General features: G+C 38.7%; 2 protein-coding genes across 3 annotated transcripts; both read right to left on the bottom strand.

Moving 5' to 3' along the window:
• Positions 1 to 10437: 10437 nt before the first annotated feature.
• LOC131789569 (myosin heavy chain, cardiac muscle isoform) lies at positions 10438 to 17204 on the bottom strand. The gene is made up of 6 exons (XM_059106727.2): positions 16898 to 17204; positions 16092 to 16264; positions 15625 to 15872; positions 11465 to 15068; positions 11186 to 11286; positions 10438 to 10727 (listed from the first exon to the last, which is right to left on the bottom strand). Exons 1-6 carry the CDS (start codon positions 17202 to 17204, stop codon positions 10574 to 10576), a joined length of 4587 nt encoding a protein of 1528 aa, XP_058962710.2. The 3' UTR covers positions 10438 to 10573.
• Positions 17205 to 17971: 767 nt separating this feature from the next.
• LOC131789595 (U6 snRNA-associated Sm-like protein LSm6) lies at positions 17972 to 24051 on the bottom strand. 2 transcript variants are annotated; one of them, XR_010718460.1, is made up of 5 exons: positions 23883 to 24051; positions 20778 to 20848; positions 19904 to 19946; positions 18607 to 18725; positions 17972 to 18112 (listed from the first exon to the last, which is right to left on the bottom strand). XR_010718460.1 is itself a non-coding variant. In XM_059106755.2 (4 exons), exons 1-4 carry the CDS (start codon positions 23971 to 23973, stop codon positions 18688 to 18690), a joined length of 243 nt encoding a protein of 80 aa, XP_058962738.1. In that variant the 5' UTR covers positions 23974 to 24051; the 3' UTR covers positions 18541 to 18687. The 2 variants fall into 2 exon arrangements, 1 of the variants encoding a protein (XP_058962738.1); XM_059106755.2 differs by lacking the exon at positions 17972 to 18112 and having other exon boundaries at positions 18541 to 18725.
• Positions 24052 to 27935: the final 3884 nt, after the last annotated feature.

Raw genomic sequence — 27935 nt, 5'->3', positions numbered from 1 at the left:
ACTAGAATTGCAGGGTAGCATTAATAGAGTCTGAAGTCAACAAAATAAACAAGGATAGCGAAAGAGTTCCTAAAGGGAAAGATGATGTCAAATCAAAATCTCAGTGTTATCGATGTGGGGGTAGTACACACGAGTCAGCCGAGTGTTACTTCAGGAATGAAACATATAAAAATGCGGGAAAGTAGGCCATATCCAAAGAGTATGCCGCTCAGAAAAGGGTCAGAACTCTACCCGAAGACGAAGGGACGAGAACCCCGACCTTCACTCGTTCGAGGTAGAAGATGAGCGCATTGATGATAGCTTGGTGGCATCCCTAGAAGTCAACAATGTTAACCATGGGGTAGTTGGTGACGTCATCTGGGTGAAACCAAAAGTTAATGGCCACACACTGAAGATGGAGCTAGACACAGGTTCAGCGATATCTACACTCCCCTTGGAGACGTATAAGGAAACCTTCCCAAACACACCTCTGGTTGACACCACCGCTATTTTGAAAACCTACTCAGGAGAGAAGATAACACCAGAAGGCAAACTACTTGTTCGCGTGGAACACAACAACTAAGTCAAGGACTTAACGTTATATGTAGTGAAAACACAAGGGCCGGCGTTGTTTGGAAGAGATTGGCTACACCAGACACAACTCGATTGGGAAAGGATCTGTGCTATTTCAAAAGAACAGGCGACACAAGACACCCAGAAGAAATTAGAGAGACTCGTAGACGACTATAGTGAGGTGTTTAAGGATGAAATGGGCACATTTAAGTCAGCCAAAGGGAAACTCGCGTTGAAGGAAGGCAGTCAACCAAAGTTTTGTAAAGCAAGGCCTGTCCCATACGCCATGAAACCTAAGGTCGAGGTGGAGCTGAAACGTCTAGAAAAAGAAGGCATACCACACAAGGTTAAATTCGGCGATTGGGCGACGCCTATTGTGCCAGTTGCCAAATCAAACGGCACAGTTCGAATTTGTGGCGACTATGAGACCACAGTTAACCCCCAGCTTCAGACAGAGGAATACCCACTCCCACGCATCGATAACATATTCGCTAAGCTAGCAGGAGGGCAGAAGTTCACCAAGATTGACCTCAGACAGGCCTACCATCAGATGGAAGTGGAGGAAGAGTCAGAAGAGTACTTGACGATTAACACCCATCAGGGGTTGTACCGATACAACCGCCTGGTATTCGGGATCACTTCAGCCCCAGCAATTTGGCAGAGATCTATGGATCAAATCTTAGAAGGGGTCGAAGGAACTAGTTGCATCTTAGACGACATGATTATCACAGGAAAAGATGACAAAGAGCACCTTGAAAATCTGGAGGAAGTACTGAAGAGGCTACAGGCAAATGGCTTACGAGCAAACCGCGAGAAGTAGATCGGCACGGGTTACACAAGACTCAAGAGAAAATTCATACAGTTGTTAATGCCCCAAGACCAGAGAATGTCCAGCACCTCCGTTCATTCTTAGGCCTGGTAAACTACTACCACAAGTTCTTGCCAAACCTTGCCACCACACTCAATCCCCTTAATGGACTCTTGGAGCAAGGAAAACGATGGAAGTGGACCACAGAGTGCGAGGAGGCCTTCCACTCAGTAAAGAAGCTGATCACATCAGATATGGTGCTCACCCAATATGATCCTGGACGGCCATTGAGACTAGCCTGTGACGCCTCACCGGTCGGAATTGGGGTAGTTTTATCCCACATCATTGAGGATGGCTCAGAGCGACCCATAGCCTTCACATCACGTACCCTAACCAAAGCAGAAAGGAACTACTCCCAAATTAATAAAGAAGCCCTAGCCTTGGTTTGGGGAGTCAAGAAATTCCACCTTTACCTGTTTGGTCGTCATTTCACACTCGTGACAGATCATGAGCCCCTGACCTCAATTTTTAATCCTAAGAAAGGAATACCAGAAATGACAGTTGCTCGCTTGCAACGTTATACGTTGTTTCTAGCAGGGTTTGAATACAGTATTGAGTACAAGAACACAACCCAACATGGAAACGCGGATGGATTATCACGCCTACCTCTAAAGAAAGCCTGTGACAAGGAAGTGGTTGACCCAGTGGAGATTTTTCAAGTATCCCAGATAGAAGTGCTGCCAGTCAATGCAGATATGACCCGTCAAGCAACTCAGAGAGATCCAGTTTTGTCACGTGTGATGGAAAACACAAAGCAAGGGTGGCCAACTGTTAGTGAGAAGGAGCTGGAGCCATTTCAGAGGAGGAAAGATGAGCTCACCATCCAGGATGGCTGTCTTATGTGGGGCTCACGAGTGATAATCCCACCCAAGCACCAGGCACAACTGTTAGCTGAGCTCCATGAGGGCCACCTTGGAATCGTTATGATGAAGGCCTTGGCCAGGAGCTACATGTGGTGGCCAAGGATGGACAAAGCAATTGAAGAAGTAGCAAAGGGGTGCACTGGCTGTCAACTTACCCAGAACAACCCTAAGACCGCTCCACTCTACTCATGGGAGTTGCCGGCATGACCATGGCAACGCATCCACATTAACTTTACTGGCCCATTCTTAGGAACTATGTTTCTGATTGTTGTAGATGTACATTTTAAATGGCCCGAAGTGATACCGATGACCACTACAACTGCCAGCAGAACAATTGAGGAACTAAGAAAGCTCTTTGCCACACACGGCTTGCCAGAACAGCTTGTAAGTGATAATGGACCTCAATTCATAGCAGATGAATTCGGAGAATTCATGCGAAGTAATGGTATTAGGCACATTAAGTTAGCTCCGTACCACCCAGCCACAAATGCAATGACATTCAAGCAAGCTCTCCGCGCAGCGCTGGCGGAAAAGAAATCTATCTCTTGGAAGCTGGCAAACTTTCTGCTGGCCTACAGATCAACCCCACATGCCTTGACTGGAGAGACACCAGCCGTGCTCCTCATGGGGAGAAACATCAGGACAAGGTTTATACTGAAGCCTAACTTACGGAAGCGAGTGGAAGACAAGATCAAGATTTACGGTCAATTCACAGCCCTGCCAGAAAGCTAGAGTTAGGCTAAGCTGTCGTTGCCCGAAACTACAGAGCTAGAAATAAGTGGGTTCCGGGAATCATCACAGCTCACTCGGGACCCTTGTCATATGAAGTCAAGGTCGCACCCAATACAGTATGGCGACGGCATGTTGATCAACTCAGAGTCTGCAGTGACTCCAAACTTTAATAAGGAACAATACATACCGCGATTAAACCCAGCGGTGTTGGCAGCAACACCACAATCAGCAAGTAGCGTGGAGAATGAAGAATTACAGGCTCCCACTATGAGTGGCATGGAGGAACCATGGACCAAAGATACACATGTGGACACCACCCCTGACAACCCTCCCAGCAGCCAAAGCGAGACCATGGTTAGCAGTCCGGCAACACCACCATGCAGACGTTATCCCCTTCGGCTACGGAAGCCACCAGAGAGACTGAACCTGTAACTGAACTGAACTTGTGCGTTATTAATAGAATGTGATTTATGGGGGGAGGAATGCTATGTCGCACATGATGGTCTCCTCCTTGTGTTCGACACACATTTTTGTCTCTCAGCTCAATTGATAGAGAATTTGATACCAATATTGCAAAGTCTGAGGTTTGAATCCTCTCGGTGAGTTTACCTTTAAATTTGTTTCTCTACTCTGCCATAAAAACAGTTTGTAGCCATTTGATATGAGGTTTGAATCCTCACAAATGGTCCACCCAAATTTCTTCTTCTGCCAGGCTGGTAGGGCAGATGGTGAAGTTTCAAGGTCTAAGGCTTGTATCCTTATAGTCATTGATAGCAAAATCGGTAGATCTGAGGTTTGAATCCTCATAAAAGTCAACCAGAACTTTTTTTCACACGTTTAACGTGACTGTAATTTCCTTAAGAGTTCGACATATATTTTTGTCTCTCAGCTCAGTTGATAGAGCATTTGATACCGATGTTGCAAAGTCTGAGGTTTGAATCCTCTCAGTGAATTTATCCTAAACTTTGTCTTTCTACTCTGCCGTAAGAGCATTGTGTAGCGATTTTGAACGAGGTTTGAATCCTCACAAATGGTATACCCATATTTCTTCTTCTGCCCGGCTTGTAGAGCAGATGGTGAAGTTTTAAGGTCTAAGGTTTGAATCCTTATGGTGACTGATCCAGCTGGGTTTTTTTTCTGTATAAACGAAGTATGTATACGTCAGCAGGTAGAGTATCTGACAGCAAAATCGGTAGATCTGAGGTTTGAATCCTCATGAAAGTCGACCAGAAACTTTCATTTTACATGTCTAACGAGTAATTTCTTACGAAGGTCGAATCACAATGTTTTCCTCAGCTCAGCTAGTAGAGCATTTGATACCGATATTGCAAAGTGTGAGGTTTGAATCCTCACGTGAGTTTACCCAGAAGTTTGTTGCGCAATGTTTCTGAGACATAACAGATTTTGGACTGCACAACATAGACAATTAGCTATTGTGGCCCCTCTCAATTTAAGCTCTGGAAGCTTCAGTCGCCGTTATTGTGTTCTACGAATGCTATAATATTTTACGTGATTTAGTTAAGAAGGAGGTACTCCTTTAACCGGCTATACTTCTTGTATTCTTTGACTTCGAATGTCCGTGTGCCGGAGAAAAAGAACAAATACAATCCCCGCTTGAATACTGACACAGTCCTCTGGTGGTTACAGCCGACACCTGAAATGGGTCTGGCCTCCGGGTTTGAGACCTATTTAACGGCTTATTGCTCGTATCAAAAAAAAAGAAAGTAAAAAATCAAAAACATATAAACAAAACCGATACGAGCTTATGCCGAGGTACCAGAGGGTGAGACCGAAGTATGGGCAATCTGCACTGCACCTCTCCTCGGGACGTGAAAATAAACAAGCACTGAGTGAAGCGCACGAAACCCTCCACCCAGCTGGGATCGCCTTGTTTGGGCTGACTGCTTGAGGTTCGAATCCTCACAAGGGACCCAGATTGTAATTTTGCTATCCTTTTACTCTCCTATATAAGGTACCTTTAGCCCGTTTGTGATCCAACTCGTCCCATGGGAAGGATGTGGCTTTGTCTGAAACAAGATCTTCGAGCTGAAAAAGAAGATTGCTGGAAGTAAATGACTTGTGCCGATAGACTTCCATATAAAATTGAAACCTTTTAATCTCAATTTTTACCTTTCATGAATATTCAAAAATAAATATTTAAAAAAAAATCGGGAAGTCTCAAATAAGAAAAAAACATGAATAAATAACCACAAATTTGAAAGAGAGGGGAAATATGTCTTCTGCATGCAAAGCTGCATTTCTTTTCTTTTTGTGGCACATCAAGTGAAATTCTTACAGAAATTTCCTTTGATCAGTGTAACTAGCAATAGCAAGGAATATCGATTCCATAGAAATGTTTTTTTGTTTTGGTTAATATTTTTAATTTTGCTATTAATTTATCATTTTTCGTGTTAAATGTGAAGCTTTTAAATATGATCTTTATCTTAATCTTTCTTCTTTTCCAAAAATACACATTTCATGATTGTTACTGAAATATACTTGCAGTTCTCCATCAGTTTTGATTCAAAATTTCAGTTGTATATTTGATATCTGTACTTAAAAATAGCGAGTTTAATGCTTTTGGGACAGTTCAACCATACTTCATGAATTGTTGATATCTTTAATATAATCCTGACCTGATCAGGTAAGCAGCTCTCATCATGTGTAAAGTCTTGTTGTTTGGTCACCCAGATCGCTGGCTTGAAAACCAACTTGAATTGATCAGGTCTTTCCCTCCAGCAAAGAACAAAACTGTATCTGTACAACCTGTTGATCACACACTCAAGTAGAAAACGAAATGCAAATAAAAGAACAATAGCTGAACGAGTTTTTTATACCTCAGCAGGTAGAGTATATAACAGCAAACCGGTAGATCTGAGGTTTGAATCCTCATGAAAGTCGACCAGAAACTTTCATTTCACACGTTTAACTTGTAATTTCTTAGCAAAGGTCGACCAACACTTTTTTTCTCAGCTCAGCTAGGAGAGCCTTTGGTACCGATATTTGCAAAGTCTGAGGTTTGAATCCTCACGTGAGTTTACTCTGAACTTTGTCTTCCTACTCTGCCGCTAAAGCATTGTGTAGCGACTTTGAATGAGTTTTGAATCCTCACAAATGTTCTACCCAAATTTCTTCTTTTGCCCGGTTTGTAGATGGTGAAGTTTTAAGGTCTAAGGTTTGAATCCTTATGGTCACTGACCCAGCTGGGTTTTTTCTGTATAAACGAAGTATGTATACATCAGCAGGTGGAGTATCTAACGGCAAAATTAGGTAGATCAGAGGTTTGAATCCTCATGAAAGTCGACCAGGAACTTTCATTTTACATGTCTTATGCGTAATTTCTTACTAAAGGTCGACCAACACCTTTCAATCTCAGCTCAGTTGGTAGAGCATTTGATACCGATATTGCAAAGTCTGAGGTTTGAATCCTCTTGTAAATTTACGTTGTCTTTCTACTCTGCCGTAAAAGTATGGTGAAGTGATTTTGAATGAGATCTGAATCCTCACAAACGTTCTACTCAAATTTCTTCTTCTGCCCGGCTTGTAGAGCAGATGGTGAAGTTTTAAGGCCTAAGGTTTGAATCCTTATGGTCATTTACAGCATAATAGGTAGATCTTAGGTTTGAATCCTCATGAAAGTTGACCAGAAATTTTCACTTGACACTTTTGACAAGTCTCAGATTGAAATTCTATTTCTTTCACCGTTACATATAAGGTACCTTTGGTGTTTCGTGATCCAACTTGTCCGTGGGGTTGAAATGCTTCTTACAAAAACACGATACTAAAGCTGAAAAAGAAGATTGCTTGAGGTAAATGACGTGTGCTGGAAGACTTCCACAAAAAATTGTCATCTCTTAAACTCTCTTTCCCTCTGTTGTCAACAATTAATACTAAACATTTGAAAGACTACTGTGGCTCTTTGAGATGAACTGTATGGATAAATTTCTAAGAATTTGAAATAGAGGGAAAGTATGTTAATCAGAATTTAATCAGTAAGGTGCAACTAAGGTTAATTCACGAAAATGTTGTGTTTTGTTTTTTCTTTGCTCTCTATATTGTACTGACTGAAAAAGGATTTTAACGCTTATTTTTTTTTCTTTTCTTTTTTCTCAAGAAATGTATACAATCAACTCTCTCGTGAGCGGACATCCGCGGGAATTAAAATAGTGTCCGTTGGTAGAATTGCCCCTCTACGTGAATCATGCGAGAGGACACCAGAGAAAAATAGGGTGGATGTCCGCTTACGGGCGAGTGTTAATGATGTCATACGAATAGACAGGTTGCTTTCTTGCGGACAAATGGAGATTTGACAAAACCGATCCCCGCTGTCCTATTGCCCTGTCGAAGGTTTTTTTTTTTTGTTGATTTACATATTTGCATATTAAAGACAAATTTCACTGCTGAGAATCAATTAGTTTGCATGGGGTGTCCACCTACGAGAAAGCGTGAACAAAAGAAAAAAATCAAATTTTTGCTATCAAGAGTGTCCGCTTCCACTTACGAGAGAATGTCCGCTTACGGGAATATATAAATACAGAGTTTGACTAGGAGGCACAACAGGAATTGAAAAAAGTGTCCTTAGGTAGAACTGTCCGCTTACGAAAGGGAAATTATTGGAAATTTGACTGTAGTTTGTATAAATATATATTCCATGTTCGCCACTGATCATTACTGCAACTTTAGAGGTGTCCATATCCTAACTCCGAAGCAGAATATTTAGCTAATTTAAAGACAAATTTAGAACTAATAGGTTTAGGCTAATAGGCTAATACTCTTTTGAAGTTCGAAACGCAATTATAGGTCTACATTTTTTGCATGATTTTTTTTTTTGCGCAGAGATAAAATTTAAACGGTTTCTGAAGCTAGCTCCTCCTTTAAGAAAAAAACTTACTTTTGAGTCCTTTTGGCTTTCTTCAGGAGCACATCCGTGGTACATTGAGTCCCAATCTCTCTCTTTCTCTCTCTCTCTCTTGCAGTTCATAACTTCCAACAATCCACGAGGAAAATAAATAGCACAGACTGAAGAGCTTCAGTTGTTCGAATGACCAAGAACATTAACCTCAGTCGCTTTCTTTCCATATGAAGAGTGCCCGCTCTGGTAATCACGCACACATTCAGTGGCTCTGTTCCAACTAGAACCGGCTGTATCTTATTACTGATAACCTTCAACAAAATGGAAGAAAGTTACATTTGTGAAAATTAGAAATAACCTTTAATCCATCACAATTGTACCTATGCACTTTCATGAAATGTTGAAGACATTAGTGAGAGACAAGATAAACGACGTTTCGTCATTCGTATACGTCTACTAAGTTGCTGATAAAACATTGGTGATTTTGTATAAAATAAGATTTAGGTAATAATATTTCTAATGATGTCGAAATATAGGAATGTATACGTATTAGGCGACAAACATTGCATCGTAAAGTTATTGTGCGAACCTCCTGCCCATCTATGTATCACACTAGTATTCTATACCTTCGGTGTAAAATTTAATCATGTTGCTACTTTCTAATAACTTATACTGTTGTGTCTTTTACCATGTTGTAACCTGGAGGTCCAGAGTTCTACGTCAGAGTCCTTCTCCTCTCGTGTCAACCATTTTATCAAACAATTCACACCAGCCCAAGGTTGTTTAGAGTTGTGAGTTGTTGATATCTTGGTGAAGTGAAGCTCCGAAGTGTGATCAGTTCGCTGCAGTTTTACCATAAAAGTTTTTGACAAAACTCTTGGAAGTCTCATCTTGGCTGTTAGGGACTGCGCGATAATTTTAACTGTATTCCACGAGCAATGATTAAGAAATCTTAGAAATGTAATAGTAGCATGAAAGATTTCGTGAGACCGTACTCAGTTTTTCAGTTTCAGAAACTTATACATCACCGTTGAAAATTTGAAAATGATCACATCGGCTAAGCTGCGCAGTAAAAAGGTTTTGTTGGAATTCAAGGAGCTTTCATTCAAAGGCGTGAAATGAATGCATACAACAATGAACGTTCATTGTTCCATATTCTCCCTCGGCCACACCTCTTTGCTTTTCTTTAACATTTGCATATGAAATAAAATTTTTCCGCGAGAGGTCATTATAAAACAATTATTGTCACCTGTAGCGCAACTGCAAGCACAGAAAAAAAAATTATTTCTTCAGTTCTGTTGAAAAAAGTTTGCTGATTCAAACGGTAAATAAATTCCGTCTTTTCAGAGACAAAACTTTTTTCCTAAGTTTCTGTTTTACGCTGACCACATTACAAATTTTACAAGAAAAAGTTTTGTTTTTTAATTTCTTGGCACGCGCGGCTGAGGCCATGATGAGGTGATTTTGAATATGGCATATCGGAAACCACTGAGATAATTTTTCTTTATGTCGTTCATCTTAGGTAGTTTACTGGAAAAGATCATTTAATAGGGCAAAGTCTAATCAATAATGACAAGCAAACACACTATTGTATCAGGAAAGTACCTTTTAATCACAAGATGTAAGTCAAGGATAACTTCTGAAAGCAACGGATATTCGACATAGCAGAAAGTAAATGAAACTTGCTGATCTTTTCAACCTTTGCTAAAAGAGCAACCACAGGGATAAAAAGGTTATCGATCAAAAAGGCTTTAAGCAAAGTAATGATTTTCGAAATTTTTATCACAATTAGCAGAAGCAGCCTTTGATATGCAAGAAACTCGATAAATTGGCGGTTCCGAGCTCATGCTCTTGTTCAGCATTTTATTATTTGCTAAAATTCTAAAGGCGGCCGAGGACGGGAGAGCATTTCTACCAGGAAAGGCGCAAAGGAAATGGAAAGAGGCAAAACACTTAATTTTTTGGTTTCCTACTCTCTCGTTCATGATTCAAAAGAGAACGAATTTAAGTGAATAGAGCAGGGAACATTGTCAGTTATGGGTTCTATCATCAACTTAAGAGGCATCGTCCTTTTCCCTCCCCCCACCCCCCCCCCCTTGAACTAGGACCTTTATATTTGGGGCTCCGATGACTGAGTTTACGTGGTTCATGTGCAGCGATGTCGAAAGCGTCATGTATTTAAACAGTAAGGGGAAAAATGGCAACTTTTGAGTTTGGCTGTTGAAAAGAAGACCTTCCGATGCTCACCTCTTGCTTGTATTGGTGTATGCATTTGCTTTGTCTCTACTACGCGCTACCTTTGCAACACTAATAACACCCTTAAATTCATTCAAAATTTTAAAGAGCTCCAAACCGAGTATTGCAAGGACGGGAGGAGTTTGGGAAAACCCATGTAGATTCCAAATAGGGGCCTGTGATTTGTAATGAGAAGATTGCTCCTTCGACAATTCTTCACTGTTCCCTTCCATAACACAAAACAAAGATCAATTACTTTTTTAGATATTTCAATATATTTACAATTAATGTCAAAGCACGAGTGCTATGAAAATACAGTCATTTATTTACATAAGGCAAGCATACCCTTTCGGAAAAAAAAACCTTTAACATTATCACTATTTCAAGTAAAATTTTCAATGATGATGAAAAATAAATATCTTATATAATCACACTTCGCTCAGTTTGCCGATATAGATTTTCTGCAAAACTTTAAGCATTGCAGTGGATGACTGAAACTATATTAGGTGATCTGTGTGCTGAGAAGTTCCGCATGGAATGGTCAACCTCAGCCCCAGCACTGGCGCGGTTGAAGTGTGGATCTCCCCTTGTTTGAGAACGTCCCTCCATCCCAGAAGTATTCGCCCTGCAATTAAAAGTAGGAAACAATTTCATTACTAAATTACAGACGAAAAGATGACAGGGTAAGGGTTGAGGAAGGTAGAGAAACAACGGAAGATTATAGTTTATTCATATGCATGGCGAGAATCCCGTTATTATCGCGTTAGTTAATTATAGGATGCATGAGGATCCAAGGCCTATTTTTAAAATTTAATATCTGTCTGTTTTATCAAACTTGTTTGTTTTACTGAAAGAAAAGTGTGACCAAAAGGGATCTCTATTCGCTGGCTAAAATCTTCCTTATGTTTTATCTGACCATCAACCCCTTCGTTACAACCAAGCCTTCTCCGTGCGGTCACATTTGCGAGTTAGCAACAGTGAAGGGCGACAAAAAAAGATAAATTCTGAAGCAGTTACAACAAGAATTAAAGCTCCACCTAAAACTACTTTATAATATTCTAGAAACAATAAAACCTCACTGACCATTTATTCTTAGTGTCCTCCTGACAATTTTCATCTGCCAAAAATGTTACTTTGTATAAAGTTGTTACTCTCCTGGTTTCCAGGATGCTAAACGTTCTTTCCTGAAGATGCGCAAAAAAACAATTAACGCTTGAGTATATGCATGTCAAAATTTCAACAAATCAATTTAATTCAAAAGTGCAGAGATTTGAAGGTGACAGCCCCAAATGATTGTGGTTTCCGTGTCCATCGTCTCGCGCTTTCGCATTGCTCTCGCACTTTGCAAGGAAATTATCTCACCTCACTTGTTGACTCAGAAGATTTGTTTTCGAGCCTATCGTGCAATAACTCATTGCCGAACTGCCTATGATTCTCCCTTGTCAGCTTAGCCATCTCATGTTCTGCTGAGCCAATTGTCAATAGGAGCGGACTCTCCTTTTCACTTTCCACGTACTGTCCCTCCTCTGATAGGTCAAGGTCTCGTGTTACTTTTCCTTTAAAGGCTGCTATGTTTCCCTCTTGCTCTGGTTTTTCATCTCCAAGTACAGAGACCCGAGCTGCAGCCTCCTGAAGGTCCATCTCCATCTCCCAAAATTGTTTACTTTTGGTATTCAATTCTTTCAAACCAGAGTTTACATTCACCTGTAGAGCCTTCTGTTCTTTTTCTGCGAAGAACCTCCTGTTTTCGAGAGGCACTGTAGCAGTTAACAATGCTCGTTGTAAGTTTTCCTTCTCGTTCCTGGCACATTCAAGTTGAGTTGACAAGCGTTTCAATTCGTCTTGCATCTCTTCCGCATCTCGGGTTTTTCTCATTGCACAAGTCTTAAGGTTAGCACATTGTTCATTTTGCTTCTCGATGATGGATACAGCAATGTCTAACTTTTTTTTCACTTCTCTAAGTGTGGTCTCAATGCGAGTTATCTCTAAGCCTTTGTCCTTGTTTGCTTGAGTCAACTCTTTGCTCCTTAGACATAATTTGGCTCCCAAGGTTGTGAGAAGCGAGCATTTCATTTGCAGGGTTTCATTCGCGTCATCAAGGCCAGCTTCTCTTTCATTTAGGTATTCGTGCGTCTTATGAAGATCTTCCTCAAGTTTTTTGATAGTTATTTCAAGCGTTTTAACTTTGTCATCCTGGTCTCCAAGACGCTTTTTGAGGTCGGCATTTTCAAATTGACTGTCTTCAAGCTGCCGTCGCATGGACGAGAATTCCTTAGCACTAGGGTGAAAGTTACTTCTTAAACCTTCCATTGATTCTCCTCTCTCGATCAAATCTTCCCTTAATTTGTCTAACACACGCCCTGTATTGGCTTTTTTTTCTATCACTTCCGTTTGTCTATGTACCAAGCTCTTCAGTCTTTTTCCCACGTGTGCCGTTATAGAACCCTTCTTCTGTGTATGTCTCTTAGTCCCTTTTCGAACGAGATTCAGTCTATTAGTGATGCCCTCACTCGCCTTAAACTTCTTCTTGAAATACTTTTTGTCCGACTTTTCATGTGTTATTTGTTGAGTTAACTCTTTGATCTCATCATGAGCCTCCTCCAATGACCTTTCTTTCTCTTTAAGAGACATAACAGCCTTCTCTCGTAGATCATCCATCTCTTGTAACTGCTCCTCTAGTTTTTCAATTTTCTCAGTCTTTTCTTTTTCGGTATGGGAGTTACTCTCATACACTTCGAGAGCCCTTCTTAGAGTTTCGTTATCCGACTTTTCCCGTTCCAACTGTTCAGTCAGCAAATCGATAGTGGCATTAGCTTCGTTTAGTGAGCTCTTGTTTTCTTTTAGAGAAGTAAGAGTAGCATTTGTTAGGTCATCCCTCTTACGTAGCTGATTCTCTAGATGTCCAATTCTCATGTAAAGCTCTTTCCCTGTATGAGAACTACACTCTTTAGCTTCCACAGCCTTTTTCAAATGCTCTTTTTCTGACCTTTCTTCTCCCACTTCAAGCACCAAGGCTTCCTCTGAGTGAAGCGTGTTTCTTTTTATGTCCTCCATTCTTTGTACTTGAGCTTCAAGTTCTTTGATTTTTTCAGACTGTAGTTCGAGGCGGCCCCTGTCACACCTTTCCTGCCTTATCTCTTCGATTAGATTTTTGATCGTTTCGTCTTGCTTCTTTATGACGCGGTAAGCTTCCTCCACTTCTTTCTCTTTGCTGTTCAAAGACGCCTTCGCCGCCTCAGTCAAACTTTTCAACTGATACTTATTCAGTTCCACTTTTTCTTTTAGTTCAATCAACTGGACATCCTTTTCGTATGCCTTTGAAACTCTTGCGGTTAAAGAACAGTTCTCTCTTCTTAATCTTGTTATATGATCTTCAAGTTTTCTTGTAATCCATGATTTTTCACATGTTATCTCACACAACTGGTTATCTTTTCCTGATTCCTTTGGCATTTCGGAGGACGAGGTGGACTTTTCTTTCTGTAACTTTGCAATTTCATCTTGAAGATCGCTAATATTCTTTGATGTTTCACGTTTCAGTTCATGCAACTGCGTCTTCGTCATCGCCTTTTCGTTATTAAGAAACTCCATTTCTCTTTTCATGCTCTGTGCAGCATTTGTAAAGCTAGAGCGTTCTGATTTAAACGCGTCCACCTGGCTCTCTAACATCACTATTCGCTGTGCATTCAGCTCTAGGGACCCATTTAGTAACTCTACTTCCTCGCGTAGGTGTCCGCATCCACCGCGACTGTGTTCCATCCGATATTCTCTCCTCATTTCCTGCATCATTATCGTCAGCTCATCAACCTCAAACGTCAGATCTTCATTTCTTTCTTGACTGTTCTTTAAGCTTTCCTTTAAGTAATCAACATTACTCAATAGTTCTTTTCTTTCTGCTTCAAAAGCGTCAATTTGGCTCTCTAACAGAACAACTCGCTGTTCCTTCAATTCCAGGGATCCGTTCAGTAACTCTACTTCCTCTCGTAGGTGTCCGCATCCACCGCGACTGTGTTCTATCCGATATTCTCTCTTCATTTCCTGCATCATTATCGTCAGCTCATCAACCTCAAATGTCAGAATTTCATTCCTTTCTTGACTGTTCTTTAAGTTTTCCTCCAAGTAATCAACATTATTCAATAATCCTTTTCTTTCTGCTTCAAAAGCGTCAATTTGGCTCTCTAACAGAACAACTCGCTGTTCCTTCAATTCCAGGGATCCGTTCAGTAACTCTACTTCCTCTCGTAGGTGTCCGCATCCACCGCGACTATGTTCCATCCGATATTCTCTCTTCATTTCCTGCATCATTATCGTCAGCTCATCAACCTCAAACGTTAGATCTTCGTTCCTATCTTGACTGTTCTTTAAGCTTTCCTCCAAGTAATCGACATCGTCCCAGAGATCTCTTACTTCCGCCGTAACCTTTTCCACGTGTTCATTTCCTTCTTCCCATTTTCGCTCCTTGCTCTGAAAATCACGTTTTAAATTTGCCAGTTCTCTTTCTTTGTATTCTTCCTTAAATTGCAGTCGCTTTACTTCAACTTTGCTCTCATCCAGGTCAGCCTGCAAAGTTTCTATCCTCTTTCGGTAATTTTCAAGTTCCTCAGTCATGACGCTCATTTGCGTTTCGAGCTCGGTATTTTCCCTTTTAAGTTTTTTCAATTCCATTTCGACGTTTTCTTTGTGGAGCTTTGGTTCATCTTCTGTGAACTTTTCTTCCGATTGCGATGCAGACTCTTTTTTACTGTTAGGTATAGAAGTTTCCAAAGCCTTGGACAACTCTTGTTGGAATAAATACCCAGAAATGTTTACGACTGCTGAAACCGATCGCTTGTATCCTGTTAAGTCGCTGCATTCGTCGGCATCCATTTTGCTATCTAATTCAAACTCTGGTTCAAGTCTGATATTTTGTGCCGCACTTGTAACGGCGTTGTCATCTTTCGCGATATTATCGTCTATTTCCTCTCTCTCCCTGCGAAAAATGCATTCATATCGATCAACTGCATCGAAGTCTCTGATGGTAACCCCCCCCCTCCCCCAGACAACTTGCTCATTAGTTTATATATTACCCTTCATCAAAAAATCGTTAACTCAGGAAATTACCACTATAAGAAATTTAAAACTGAGCAAAATCTTAACGTATTGAAAGCTCTGAGATCATTCAATCCAAATAAGATCTCTGGCAGCCAACCACTGCCAATTTTCCTGATACCTTGAAAAATAGAGTATTAAGACGCAAATAACTTTTGCACTTCAATTCTTGGTAGTTCTGGAACTACATATAGTAGTAATACGTAAAGTATATCGAAAAAATTTCAAATAAGAAACGACCTTTGGGTCATAAGCGATCAAGTGATCTCACAGGTAGATTGCAATGCGGCAAATGCAAAAGAAAAGCTTAGGGAAAAAAAACCTTCTTAGAACAATAGATGGACTGAAAGAGATCTGTGCACTGCCTGCTACTATTACCGGTACTTGTTTTTTTCTTAATTTTTTATTGTTTAAATTGTAACATGTTTATACCCTACCCCACTGGCCTCAGATATGAAATTCCCACATTGGGAATTGCCTTCTTGTCTGAAGATTTTGACTGACTCTCAAAGTCGTAGCCAAACCCACTGTCACTGAAATCTGCTTCAGTTCCCATATGGAGCTCTTCCCCGCGCACAGGTGCAACGTTACACTCAAAGTCTGGCGTTACTTCTACAGTTCTGGCTGAGGATGATACCTCATTAGCCGAGCCTTCTTCACGTGGTTCTTTCTCATCGTTACAGACCTGTTTAATTAAGAATAAAATGCGTTGTTTTCCTTGGAGTTGTTGAATATCACTATGATAGGGAAAACGGGCAAAAACGAAGCCAGAAATCACGATCACCACGAGTGACAAGTCGCAATTAGAATGCGTGATTCCGTTTACGACTAAGTTGCTTCTCTCAGAAACTTAATTTCTGGATTCGCAGAATCGCTTCAAATAATAGATGTTATTCAAACTTACCTGTTTCGGCTCTGTTTCTATGGGTGTAAGTTGTCGTGGTACACGTCGCCTAACGTTTGGCGTCGTTTTCTTAGCGCGCCTATAACTGCCATATTTAGCCGTAGTTGAAATAATGGAGATTGCTCTCTTCTTGCCCTGTTTTTCTTGAGTTTCTTGAAGGTTAATACCTGTGACTAAATCAAAATTGCCAATTAGTGACCCCTTAGAAAAATCAAAGACTCATATAATTTCCTTAGAAAAAGTTGTGGAGCTGTTACTGCGCAAACCTGCCCCTAGTCTGTGCAAATGAGCATCAACTAGGTAACGGCTTGAATTTAAGAAGATGGCAGATGACTTCTGTGAGCGGCCTATAGCGGCCTCTCTCCAGTTTCGGGTCAAAATCTCAACGACTTGAAAAATACTTTTATCCAGGAAACCGAAGTGAAAGCAAATAAATGAAAATAACAGAATATATATGAAATTAAGAGCTAAATAAACAAATGAATAAAAAAGTGGTGAAAAAGAGATCATTCGTAACAATCTTTTGTACAATGAAGGACACAAGTTATAAACAAGTCTTACTCATCAAGTTTAATAAATCGAAGAACATTGGAATAAAGTCATTCTTTTTCAGTCCTGTATGAAACGGTTACCGTAAACATTTAATCCAACTGATCTCAACTACTGCGCATCTTGCCTACAGCGTATGGTGTAATACAGTCGATTTACTATAATTCCAGCCTTTCACTTGAACCGTTTTCTAAGATCTCTTCAGTTTTTATGCAATGAATGAAAAAGTGAAGCTAGCCAAATGCTGAAACACATACCTGAATTTTTTCCAAGAGGCATTTCTCCTCGAGTTGTTTTGACATTCTTGGTTAGATTACCTTTAGTGTTAACGTTGTTCTTCCTCTCATCCACTACAATCGGAATCCGCGATGGCCACTTGTTTTGAAGTTTGCTAACTGAAATTCTCTGTAGCCGTGCTTTGTTAGCGGCTTCGTTCTCTGACATAGATCCTCTGTCAGTCTCTCTGCTCAGGCGAGTCATTCTGACTGGTATCCTTGATTTTTTCTGCAGAGGAGGAACTTGATTTTGGTGACTTTTCTTTTCGGGGTGAAGCCATGAAGCCATCGCGTCTCACCCGCGGTTTTCTCTCGCTCGATGAAAATTCCTACTCAAATAGTGTTTTCTTGTTGTTGCTGTTGTTGCGTTTTGGTTTTCTATAGTATTTAATTTTTTTGGTTTGTTTCAGATAGATTTTCTCAAATTAGACTGTGAAATAATTCAAAATTCCAATGCTTCGAATCTCGATACTGACCGCACCGATAGCTGAAGAAAATGATTTTGTTTTGAGCCAAAATCCATGGAAACCATTTCCTACGAGTTTTTCGTCATACAGAGCAAGGAAACCTTCGATAGCTCGTGCACGGCAAGCTTTGCAGAAATCTGATAATAAATCTAATAAAAACTTAAATTTTGCAAAAATTTCTAACTGAAAACTTTGAAAGTTTTTAATTTCCCTTCGAAAAGTAACCAACATAAAAATTCCAAGCAAAAAAAAGGAAATTGACTTGAGAACCATTCACCACATCACCAACTGCTGCTGAAATACCATAAATCAAGTGTGCTGGCGAAAAATGTCAGCTTTGTCTATGACTAGATTAGACTCCGTCTCTTCTTGGATAAAGATAATTGTGCCTTTGCAGATTTTTTTTTTTATAGTTTTCCTACTCAGTTGCGTGTAGATCCATCGAAGTGACTGGAGAAGTCTTTCCCGTTTCATTCATCTAAAGATAACGGGTTTCACGCTTTCACTGAATTAAATTGAGCTTCTTACTTCCTACACAGATCCAATGTAAAGCAAACAGACTCCATGCTCTATTTCAAGAGTTCTATCGTTGTCTGATCATTCGAATAGGAGGAATGACGGTGTAAGGGATCGATGTTCATCTTTGACCGACGAACGTGACCAGTCCACTGAACACACTGCTATGTCACACTTTTTTTTGCAAAAAAATCCAGCATTTCCGTCTGATCATCTGAAAAAACGTGAAAAGCTGCATCAAAAGTCTACATAACTTTTCGAGGAGGGCTATCACCAGTAGCAATCTGTAAGTTCAAACCCATCAGCCCTCGCAGATTTCAATCTTCCATTCGTATCGGCCCCAGTTTCTTTCAATCTAAATTATCTCGACAGAAAAAGGCTCAACTTTCACTTCAATCTTTTAAACTGCTGACGATAGTAGAATGATCAGTAAAATCGTTAACTCTAACTTTCGACTAACTTACTTCAACAGTTCCCGGACTGTTTATATTTATTTATGGTGGCGAATTTCAACCCGGTCAAAAGTGCTCGCTTAACCAATCAGAGAATAGGAAAAGGAAAGGTATTCGATCAATCAAGAGAGATTGTCCTAGGTGTTGATTGACAGTTGAAAAATAATATCAGAAGTTAAAAGCAAGATCAAGAAGAAATTTATGCCACGTGGCAAAGAAAAGTTTATTAGAAAATACGAAAACATCGGCTATTTACAGGGAATTCTGAGCAGACTAACAACTACACTTTTTGTGGGATCATGCGGTCTGATTTTTTCCTTTATACACCCTCTTGTTGTCATCTTCGGCTTGTCTTTTGTGTACTGATGTACAGCACTGAAAAGCGAACACAGAACATCAGTAACGTACCCAACTTAACCCTTTAACTCCCGTGCGTGATCAAGACAGAATTTCTCCTTACTATATCAATACAATATCATGCAGACAAGTGATGAGAATAAAAAAAAACATGAATTATGGAACTACTAATTGATGCAATACCAAATTCTCCAAACTAACATAATGAGAATCATTTGGCAGACCGTAAGGAGAATTCCTAATGAGATCTTGGGAATTAAAGGGTTAACCCTTTAACCTCCACGAGTGACCATGGTAGAATTTCTCCTTATAACATCATCACAATATCAAGCAGAGAAGTAATGTGAATAAAGAAAAATTTCAATTAGGGGATTATTAGTTGATTTAATACCAAATTCTCTGAACTAACATTATAATAATTGTATAGCAGTCACTAAGGAGAATTACCAATGAGATCTTACACGTGAAAGGGTTAAATGGTGGACACCATGAATAAAGAGTTTCAATGTAAATCCTTGTTGCTAAAAGAGTGGTAGAACAAGAACAAAAGGGAAATCATATTGGATACAAAAAAACAAAACACATAGTAGTGCTAAGCCAAACTTTACCATTGTTTACATACTTATTTCACCAGTTTAACCCTTTAACTCCCAGATCAAATTTGTCATTCTCCTTACTGTCAACCATACAGTTCTTACAGTGTTAGTTCAGAGAATTTAGTACTGGATCAACTAATTATCCCCAAATTAATTTTTTTTCTTCACTCTCATCACTCATCTGTCTGATGTTGTATTGTTACTGTAAGGAGAAATTCTGTCTTGGTCACTCATGGGAGTTTAAGGGTTAATACTTTCTGTTGTTGTTGTATCCTTTTGTAAAGAGCAGTGGTCTATAACATTCTCCCTCTCAGTCAATTTTTACTTTCAAAATTGAGGAGTGTCCTTTCAACAGACTTATACCCCATTCACACCAGCAAAGCTTGTTTAACTGAATGAAAATCAGAAACAGAGTACTAGAAATTTGCTGAATTTTCCATAAGGTTCAAGAAGTCAAGTTATGTTAAATTTGAAGCTGACAAACAGCAGTTTATGCAGCTTCTATCAGGATCAAAATTTCAGACCTGCTTTGATAAAACAGCTTTCAAACATGTTTGAGCTTCGGTGTGAATGGGGTAAAAGATCCTAACAGCTACATACCATTATTTCCTCTCAAAAAAGCATCGCCATATTTGTTTTTCAACTGAAAAATAAGGGAATGAATTAAATTAATTGGCATGCTGCACACCAAAATATCAGTTGACACTAGACAATAGACTCCAGAGAGAATCCAGTTACCCTGCAAAGTTTGTTAACCAACAGCCTAATCTAGTCATAAACAATTCATCCTTCCTCCTAATTAGAAGTCCAATTGAAGAAAGGATACCTCACAAGCCACAAGATAAAAATTCAATTTAGACAGTAATGTTTTGCAAGTTCTATTGTGGAACTAGGAGGGAGGGCTGGGGTAGAAGAACAAGGTACAGGAATTCCCTTAGGATTTAACATTGAAAAACAGCTTGATAACATTTTTAATTAAGTGATGAAGCCTTCAGGAGAATAAGTGTGATATCAGCTCAAGGGTCCTAAAGCTTATCCTCTCTTACCTAAAATCATCAGATTGCCAATAACTTTGTTTGATCCTGCTTTTGGAAGTCCCTTACAATACTGATTTACAACAGTGCAAACTATGTTTATTCAATTAGGCCATCACACCCACAATGGTATTATCTTCATCTACTCTACATGTCATCGTTGTATGAACATTTTTTTTCCCTATCATGTTTTGGCATTTTGATAATTTGGTAGTAATGCTACAATTTCTATAAATATGATGAAATTCAAGGATATATGCTACCTTGTCAAAAGGATTATAATTCCTCAAATCTAAAACATGCTCAAATGGTTTAATACAAAACTTTGTAGAAGTTTTTTTAGTTTTGTCATTTTAAATATGAACTAAAACAGTTCAAGAACTACAGTAACACTTATCTTAAATACGAGAACTTGCATATGTAAATGAAATTTTGCTTACCTGCCCATTAGCATACTCCTCTGTTTGTTCTAGAGCAATGTTCATGTAACCATCAAGGCAGGCAAGCACTCCTGCAAGAAAACACAGATAGCAATAGTTATGTACCTCTCTGCAAACATCAAAACCTTAAATTAAAGTATGACTATAAACAACAGAGATAAAAACCACTCATGCAGATCAAAGACTTTTCCAAACTCAGATGTGAAACCATAGCAACACTATATTATTAATAGTAAAATTGTGAAATTTTGGAAAAATTGCACAGTTGTACAGTTTTCTACCCAGACTAAGACATATCAAGTATCCTTGGTTTTCATGAAACATAATAAAAATTCAAAATGACAGGGGCTATTGCTGCAGTTTTACAAAATTCCTCCTAAACATAAACCTTTTGGAAAGCAGTTTCAGCAATGTGGGGTTCTCCATTTTGAAAATAGAGCCATTCAAATTTCATATTTATTTGATGTAGGAATAGCTGCCTGAAAAGGCTGCTTCGTATGTAAAATATGATTTTACAGTGTGACATTTTGTTATCTGATCATTTAATCAAATGTGTTTAGATTAACATTTGTGAGTTCACAGTGAATAAATATTAATCATTTTAGTGGTGAAACAAGACAACAAATGTTTGTATTACACATAAGACCCTACATCCCTGAAACTTGGGCAAGTTGTATATCAATATTCTACTGACAATAGCTCTCTTGGAGTTGGGCATTCAATACTTTTGACTTTAGATTTCAATTGCATGACAGTGAAAAACACCAATAGACATTATGTCAATCAAAGGCTCCTTGGAGCTACCTCATGGAATGTCTTAATTATTCAACTGGGTGATGAGAACTTTAGCTGTTTGCCATCTCCAATATTTTGTGACTTGCCCTTAAACTACCTTTTTATTACTAACTTTAAAAGCTTTTGCTGCAGTGCTAACAGTAGAAATATACCTAACAATATCCTAATGGCGAGGCTTCAACACAACCTTTTTTAAAAGTCAAATATATTGATGGCCAAACAGGAAAAAATTATGGGAGAATGATGGACGCGTTTAATATTGCACAAGCAAGTAACCAAATTCAACAGCACACAAAAAATCTGACTTATAAGATTCACATAGCTGGACAAATAGCTTACAAGGTAACTGTGTAACAAATAGAAACTGGTCAAATCCAATGAAATCCACAAAAGCTCAAATCAGCTGCGAAATATTTTTGAAATATAGCTAAATGACAACTAAGCAGATAAGCAAAAATCAATCTTTAAAACTAGAGTTTAAATTGCTTCTGCTATACACAAAATATTTTTCACAAATTGATTGTTGCAACTGTTGTCATTGTCAATTTTGATACTTATGAAAGCCTATTTCTCTCAGTTGAGTATTCTTCTCCAGGTTTGCTCTTTATTTGTGAGGTCTATAGTATATGTACAAAGGTGTAGTTTGCTCAAGCATGGAGCAAAAAGAAGGAAAACACACCTTTATCATTTTAGCAAATGGCCCAACATGAAAGACACCATTTTCAATTACGTTCAACTTGATGTACTCTGGGAAAAATTTTGGCCTTGTCCCACCCCTACATATTTGAGCAGAAGACAATAACCCAACTTTGGGGACAGCAGAGAACCCAAAAGGGAGAGCAGGGGATATAATGGTTAAATCCTACTTTTAATAAAAAATATTAAAAGTCTAAAAGATTAGAATGGGGTAGGTGAATATGTGAGTGAGTGGGTGAATTTTAGGTCCATACATAAACTTCATATTAGACTGCACTAAGGTCTTGCCATGAGGAAAAAAGTATAACCTTAGAATGTCCTTTTAAAGAGCCACAAATTATCTGAGAAACACCATGGCTTAATCTTAGAATATTTGTTGTAATTCTGCCCAAAACTGTTATAGTTTGATCACAAAGATATATTTTTTTAGGTTTTGCTACCTCTAGGGAAATATGTGCGCTTCAAAAATACTCATCAACATAAAGTTGCTTGTCTTAAAAATTACCACTCTCTTGTTTTTACCAAAATGGTTGTTCAGGCATCACGAGTGTCTTTGTGACAAGCAGAGGCTTTACTCAGCTCTGTCCTATTTAGCTCATGACAAATTTATTACAACACAAAGATGTTTAATTATTTCTAATATTTAATCTGCTAAGTGAAAAAAAAAGCAATTGTTTTATTGATTAAAAAACCCATTTGAGGTAAATCTGTTCAACAGAATGATCAGTCTTCAGAGGAGCACAAAGATTTTTCCAACAAAAATCATTTTGTATTCGAGTATTTACCAATGAAAGCAAGGTCACCCTCTAGAGAAGAATAAAGATCTTTACCATCATTTTTAAAGACAAATACCCTTTCTTGAGTGAAGGGCAGAAATTCCCTAAAGAAGAATCACAAAATAATGCTCTTCCCACACAAATATTGGATCTTCAGAGCAGAAGAGTAATTCTTCTGATAAACTTGTTTTAAATGTGAGATTCTGCTGTAATGAATCAAATAATACATCTTTCAAGGTAGGCAATGTTTCTTTTCAGAATACTTTTAATTAATGCCTGGTTCCTGTCAAAAGCATTTTGTTTTCTTTTGAAAAAAAAAAGCCAGGACTCTTACAACTAGAATCTGAAATATATCTCCTAACAATCACAGTTCTTCTCTAGGAACAAAGAATCTGAACTTAAAAAATTCTTCTCTGAAGAGGAATGAATCTTTCAGATAGAATTTAATTAATTCTCAAAAAAATTGAACCTAAGAGTGATACTGAAATATGAAAGCTGTTGAAATTGACAATATTATACATCAAGCAAACAGTGATAATTGTAGCTGGCCTTACTTTTTTTTCTCTCTTTTTGTTTTGTTTTGTTTTTTAATTCATTAGAGGGTTTTTATAACTAATTTACGTCCTGAAATTAAATAGAACAGGCCAGATGCAAAAAAGTGAGCCACAAGCTGTTAAGAGTATACGGGAAGAGTGAATAGGATAACTTCGATATGTGTGATATATCATAAAATATCACAAAAAGGTTAATTTTTTTCTGAATTTGAACGCTGTTATTCTAAATGCTACACATGCATCAAAAACACTTCAATGTGCAAATAAAAACAAATCTCGTTTACCTCGGTAGTCAACGCCATTATTGAGCTTCACCACAACAGGACGACCTATGATTTGCTTTAGGAAGTCACTTGGAGTTTGTTTGCGACTCATGTTTGAATTGCTGGAGCCAAAACACGAAATACAGAGTGAAACCTGCACTACTTCGCCGTGTCCAAGATGGTGGATGCTACGAACTCGACCCAGTATTTCTCGCTTACCTAATGAGGTTGGAAATTTTATAATGGTGGCTTGATCGAAATGGAATCAAGGACGGGAGAATATTTCTACTTAACCTTTCTGCTCTCAGCTTTCATGTTTCATGATATAAAGATAATTTTTTCGCTGTTGCTTAAAATGGCCTGTTTCATTTATTTACAACCAAACTTCCCTAAAGGATGGCAGAAATCTAATAAATCTGATAAAGTGGGACTTTGTGGATCAGCACCAGAGGCTGTGTGAATTAATAAAGAGGTTCTGACATAAAACACGGTGCTGCAAATATAGTGCACAATTTAACAAAGAATATATATTTTTTTGTTTTGAGTTTGCACACACCTCTCTCCCCCAATTTAACCCATCGGACAATATATATGTACTGACCACTCTATTGATGTCTTTGCTGCATTCTTAAATCCTGGAAATGAGCACTTATCCTTACGACCAAGTTTACTAGGGTGTGCACTATCTACGAAGCAGCGAAAAATTCGTGCGAGGCATGCGGAAACATTCGAGAAGTCCGAAGGTCGTCGGAGGCAGAGACTCGTTCACAGCTTGTTCATTTTCCACTTCATTTTCTCAGGGTTCGTGGCCAGCGTTAACAAGAGATTGGATCATGGAAGGATTTATCTGCTTGGATCTTCTTTATTCTTTTGTTCATCGCATTCATCCTTTTGGCGCTAACTTAAGGATTTCCTTAAAATTCAGTATATTTAAGTTCTTTACAAAAGTGATGTATTTATTATGATCAAATAAAAAAAAACTAGATGATAAATAGACAAATGCAAAGTCTGTTGGAAGCAAGCGAAAGAGTCCTTGCTCGCTCTACCAACATCTTAACGTTAGATTTCTACAGCTTAACAATCTGGTATTGCAACGCCAGTCACCATAATCTCATCTGCTTTTTAAATACACAATCTTCTCCATTTTCAACAGGAGAAAAGTCACCCGAATGGCTTTCATCATCAGTATGATTTATATCTTAACCTGGATCCCAAACAGCATCGTAATTTTTCTTCTCCAGTTCAGTTCGTGGAAAAGGACTGGCCAGTGGTTCAGCATGTAATTCCGCTTCTTATATTCAATTCTTGCATCAACCCTATTGTGTACAGCTTGCATGGTGTTCCGTTTAGCAAGAGTTTGAAGACCTTACTGTGGTGTGGTCGGCCGCTTTTTAAAAGGAACCTTGTTGTGCTAAAGACGGCGGAAACTTCGCAACGTGTTGAAAGAGAACTTAATGATACATCATATAGAAATGAAGCTTTTGTTGAAAATAGAATCGAAAGTAGATCGTCGGAAAGAAGTTGCCGGAGCGTTTCGGCCTTAAACATTAGCGTTCAACTTTAATGATTTTAACGTAACTCTGAACGCTGAATTTTCCTCGCAAAATTTAACCGATGAAAAATTAAACTTAACCTAATTATGTTATTTTGAGGAACAATTCCCAATAATTATGTTGTTTGACTTCCGTAGAAGTTGAATTCTGAGATGCTGTCGCTTTATTATATACATAAATATGACCACTGTGAAGAATCTGAGGGGAGCTTCTTTAACAATACAACAGCAGGCGGTAAAGTCAATTTTGCCTTTTACCTAGGCAATGATTGAACTGGATGGCTGTGTTACCAATCGATAAAAAAAGGAAAGTAAAAAATGGCCTGTTATTGAGTAAAAAATTAAGAATAACAGCATCTTCAAGCTCAAACAAGAATAAAACTGAGATATCGATAGGTGAGTTTTTTCTTATCTGTGCGGAAGCAATTGGAATATTATTCGCTGGAATTCTTCACACGTTGATTTTCCAAAGTCCTTTAAATTTGGGAAATGAAGCTACCTCAGTTACAGCGTTTTTAATGCGGAACTGGGATATTTCTTTCTAAAAAATAAGTTATATTCAGGTAGGTTTTATTCGAAAGTTTTCCTTTTGTAAGTCTCTAAAGTTAAGCAGGCGCAACTCTTTCATAGTGCTTGAAACCGCGTCATTTCAAAAAAGCAACATCCACTTCCAACGCATTCCAAGTAAACATAAAACAAAAATTTAAAACCGAGTATGGTTACAAAATCATCCTTATTTAGGCAACAGATGGACTAATTTCCCGGTGCTGAATACAAATGAAGACTAATTTGTAACATAAATAAATATATCAGCCAAAAGTTTCAATTTGAAGCGCAAGTCAGCAGTCGTTTAACATGCAATTTCAGCCTTTAACAAGCACAAGTAGCAATAAAAAGGTTTGTCAGCTGGAAAAAATTGTTGCCGATGGTTTTCATTTAAAGTACCTGGCCGCCAAGGGACGAGTCAGAGAAATCCACAACTCGTGCTTGAGAAATTCTCGTGTATTCTCTTAATACGGCTGTTGGCGGATTGAAAGTCAGCCCAGAAACAAAACGATCTTTGAGTTTCCATTTCGATCCAATAACTGGAGGGAGACTGATTTTTTCGATACTGTGTGCTGAGTTCTCTTTCGCTACTGCATCGATAACAGAGTCATCACAAAGTCGAGAAAGACGAGAAACTGCCTTTAATTTGAGAAAATATTCATAATCTATCCTTTGGTAGTCCTCGTCCGGTATTTTTTGATCCACAGAGTCACGTTTTCGACTCAAGGCACAGTGTAAGGCCTTAATCCTTCCTGCGCTACCCGCACCATACCTTTTCCCTTTGATTTCGATTCTCTTTTCTTCTCTATTCGCGCTACATGACCGCTCTAAATTCACGTTTTGTTCACATGTTCCACCGCTCCAGTAAAGTTTGTCTTCGGTTTGTTGACAGCCATCTGTTTTTATCCTTTCATTATTCAGTGACAAAGTTGATATATCGTTTGTCGATTGACTTCTCGTTCTTGCAATGCTCTTTCTTTGTGAAGGAGAGTCGACGCGACTTCTACATACACCTGGTGTTTCCGTTCGACTATCGGCTTCGCTTTTGTATTTCGTTGCCAAATTGTGTAGAGCAGACTCCTTTTGATTCCTCAATAATCTGAGCCCAAACTGTGTTCTTTGTAGTTCTGTGGAGAAAATTTCAGTTGATGATTTTATTGACATCTCTGACGTTTCATTTATTTGAGTATTATTGCCTTCCTGCCGTCTTTCGGTTTTATTGTTAATTTTCACCCTTAATCGAGGAGAAAACGGTTTATTACAGACGAGATTTTCTTGCGACGATTTCTCCTGTGCCGGCCTGATAGAAATCTCCTTTCCTTTTACAACTCTATTACTTCCTTTTGAGTGTGATAATTCTTGCATATTTCTTTTGCTCTGTATCGCTGTTCCTTGAACCATAAAACCATTCGAGATCGGCTGTCTAAGGCCTCCAAGTGTATGGGAAAACACATCATTAACAATTTCGCTTTTTCTGAGATACATTCTTCTGAATGTAAACAGTATACCGTTATGTATCTGAGAAGGCCATTCACTCTGTGCGGTACAAAACAAGAAGACGAGCTAAAGTCAAGCTTATGCAAACGCTCCTTAAAACGTGCGAGGTAATTATTGTAGTTTGTCTTCGTCGATCTTCGGATATAAAAAAATATTGAATACATTGATTTAAGAGTTTCACTAACGCTAATTGGTACAAGCGTTGGAGGAAGGTAATTGACTTTCTCTTTTTCTAATCCGTGAGATATTGTGCAGAAAAGCTTCAATCTGGTCCATTTTGAAGATGCTTTAAAAGTTCTCAAACGAAGTAATGAGTGCAACCGCTGTTGACGTCGAGAGTGTTCTAGGGACCTCAATTCTACCAACTTTTGGCAGTCTTGAATGTTTTTAATTACGTGTCATGTTAAATCCGTTTCGCAATTTCAGTTGCCATGACAATGAACACTTTTAGCAGGTGTTTATCACTAGACAAGACAAAC

Source organism: Pocillopora verrucosa, chromosome 8 (genome assembly GCF_036669915.1).
Source record: "Pocillopora verrucosa isolate sample1 chromosome 8, ASM3666991v2, whole genome shotgun sequence".
Classification (NCBI taxonomy): domain Eukaryota; kingdom Metazoa; phylum Cnidaria; class Anthozoa; order Scleractinia; family Pocilloporidae; genus Pocillopora; species Pocillopora verrucosa.
Note: the sequence above shows the minus strand (reverse complement) of the source record. Positions and strands in the feature narration are given on the sequence as shown.

Coding starts and splice junctions, on each gene's coding strand:
- LOC131789595 (XM_059106755.2), bottom strand. CDS start 23,973: ATGAGTCGCAAACAAACTCCAAGTGACTTCCTAAAGCAAATCATAGGT. Junction 20,849..23,882: donor TAATGGCGTTGACTACCGAG/GTAAACGAGATT, acceptor GTTTTCTTGCAG/GAGTGCTTGCCTGCCTTGAT. Junction 18,726..19,903: donor TTTTTTGAGAGGAAATAATG/GTATGTAGCTGT, acceptor TTCGCTTTTCAG/TGCTGTACATCAGTACACAA.
- LOC131789569 (XM_059106727.2), bottom strand. CDS start 17,204: ATGGCTTCATGGCTTCACCCCGAAAAGAAAAGTCACCAAAATCAAGTT. Junction 16,265..16,897: donor GCCTCTTGGAAAAAATTCAG/GTATGTGTTTCA, acceptor ATTTTGATTTAG/TCACAGGTATTAACCTTCAA. Junction 15,873..16,091: donor TAGAAACAGAGCCGAAACAG/GTAAGTTTGAAT, acceptor TTAATTAAACAG/GTCTGTAACGATGAGAAAGA.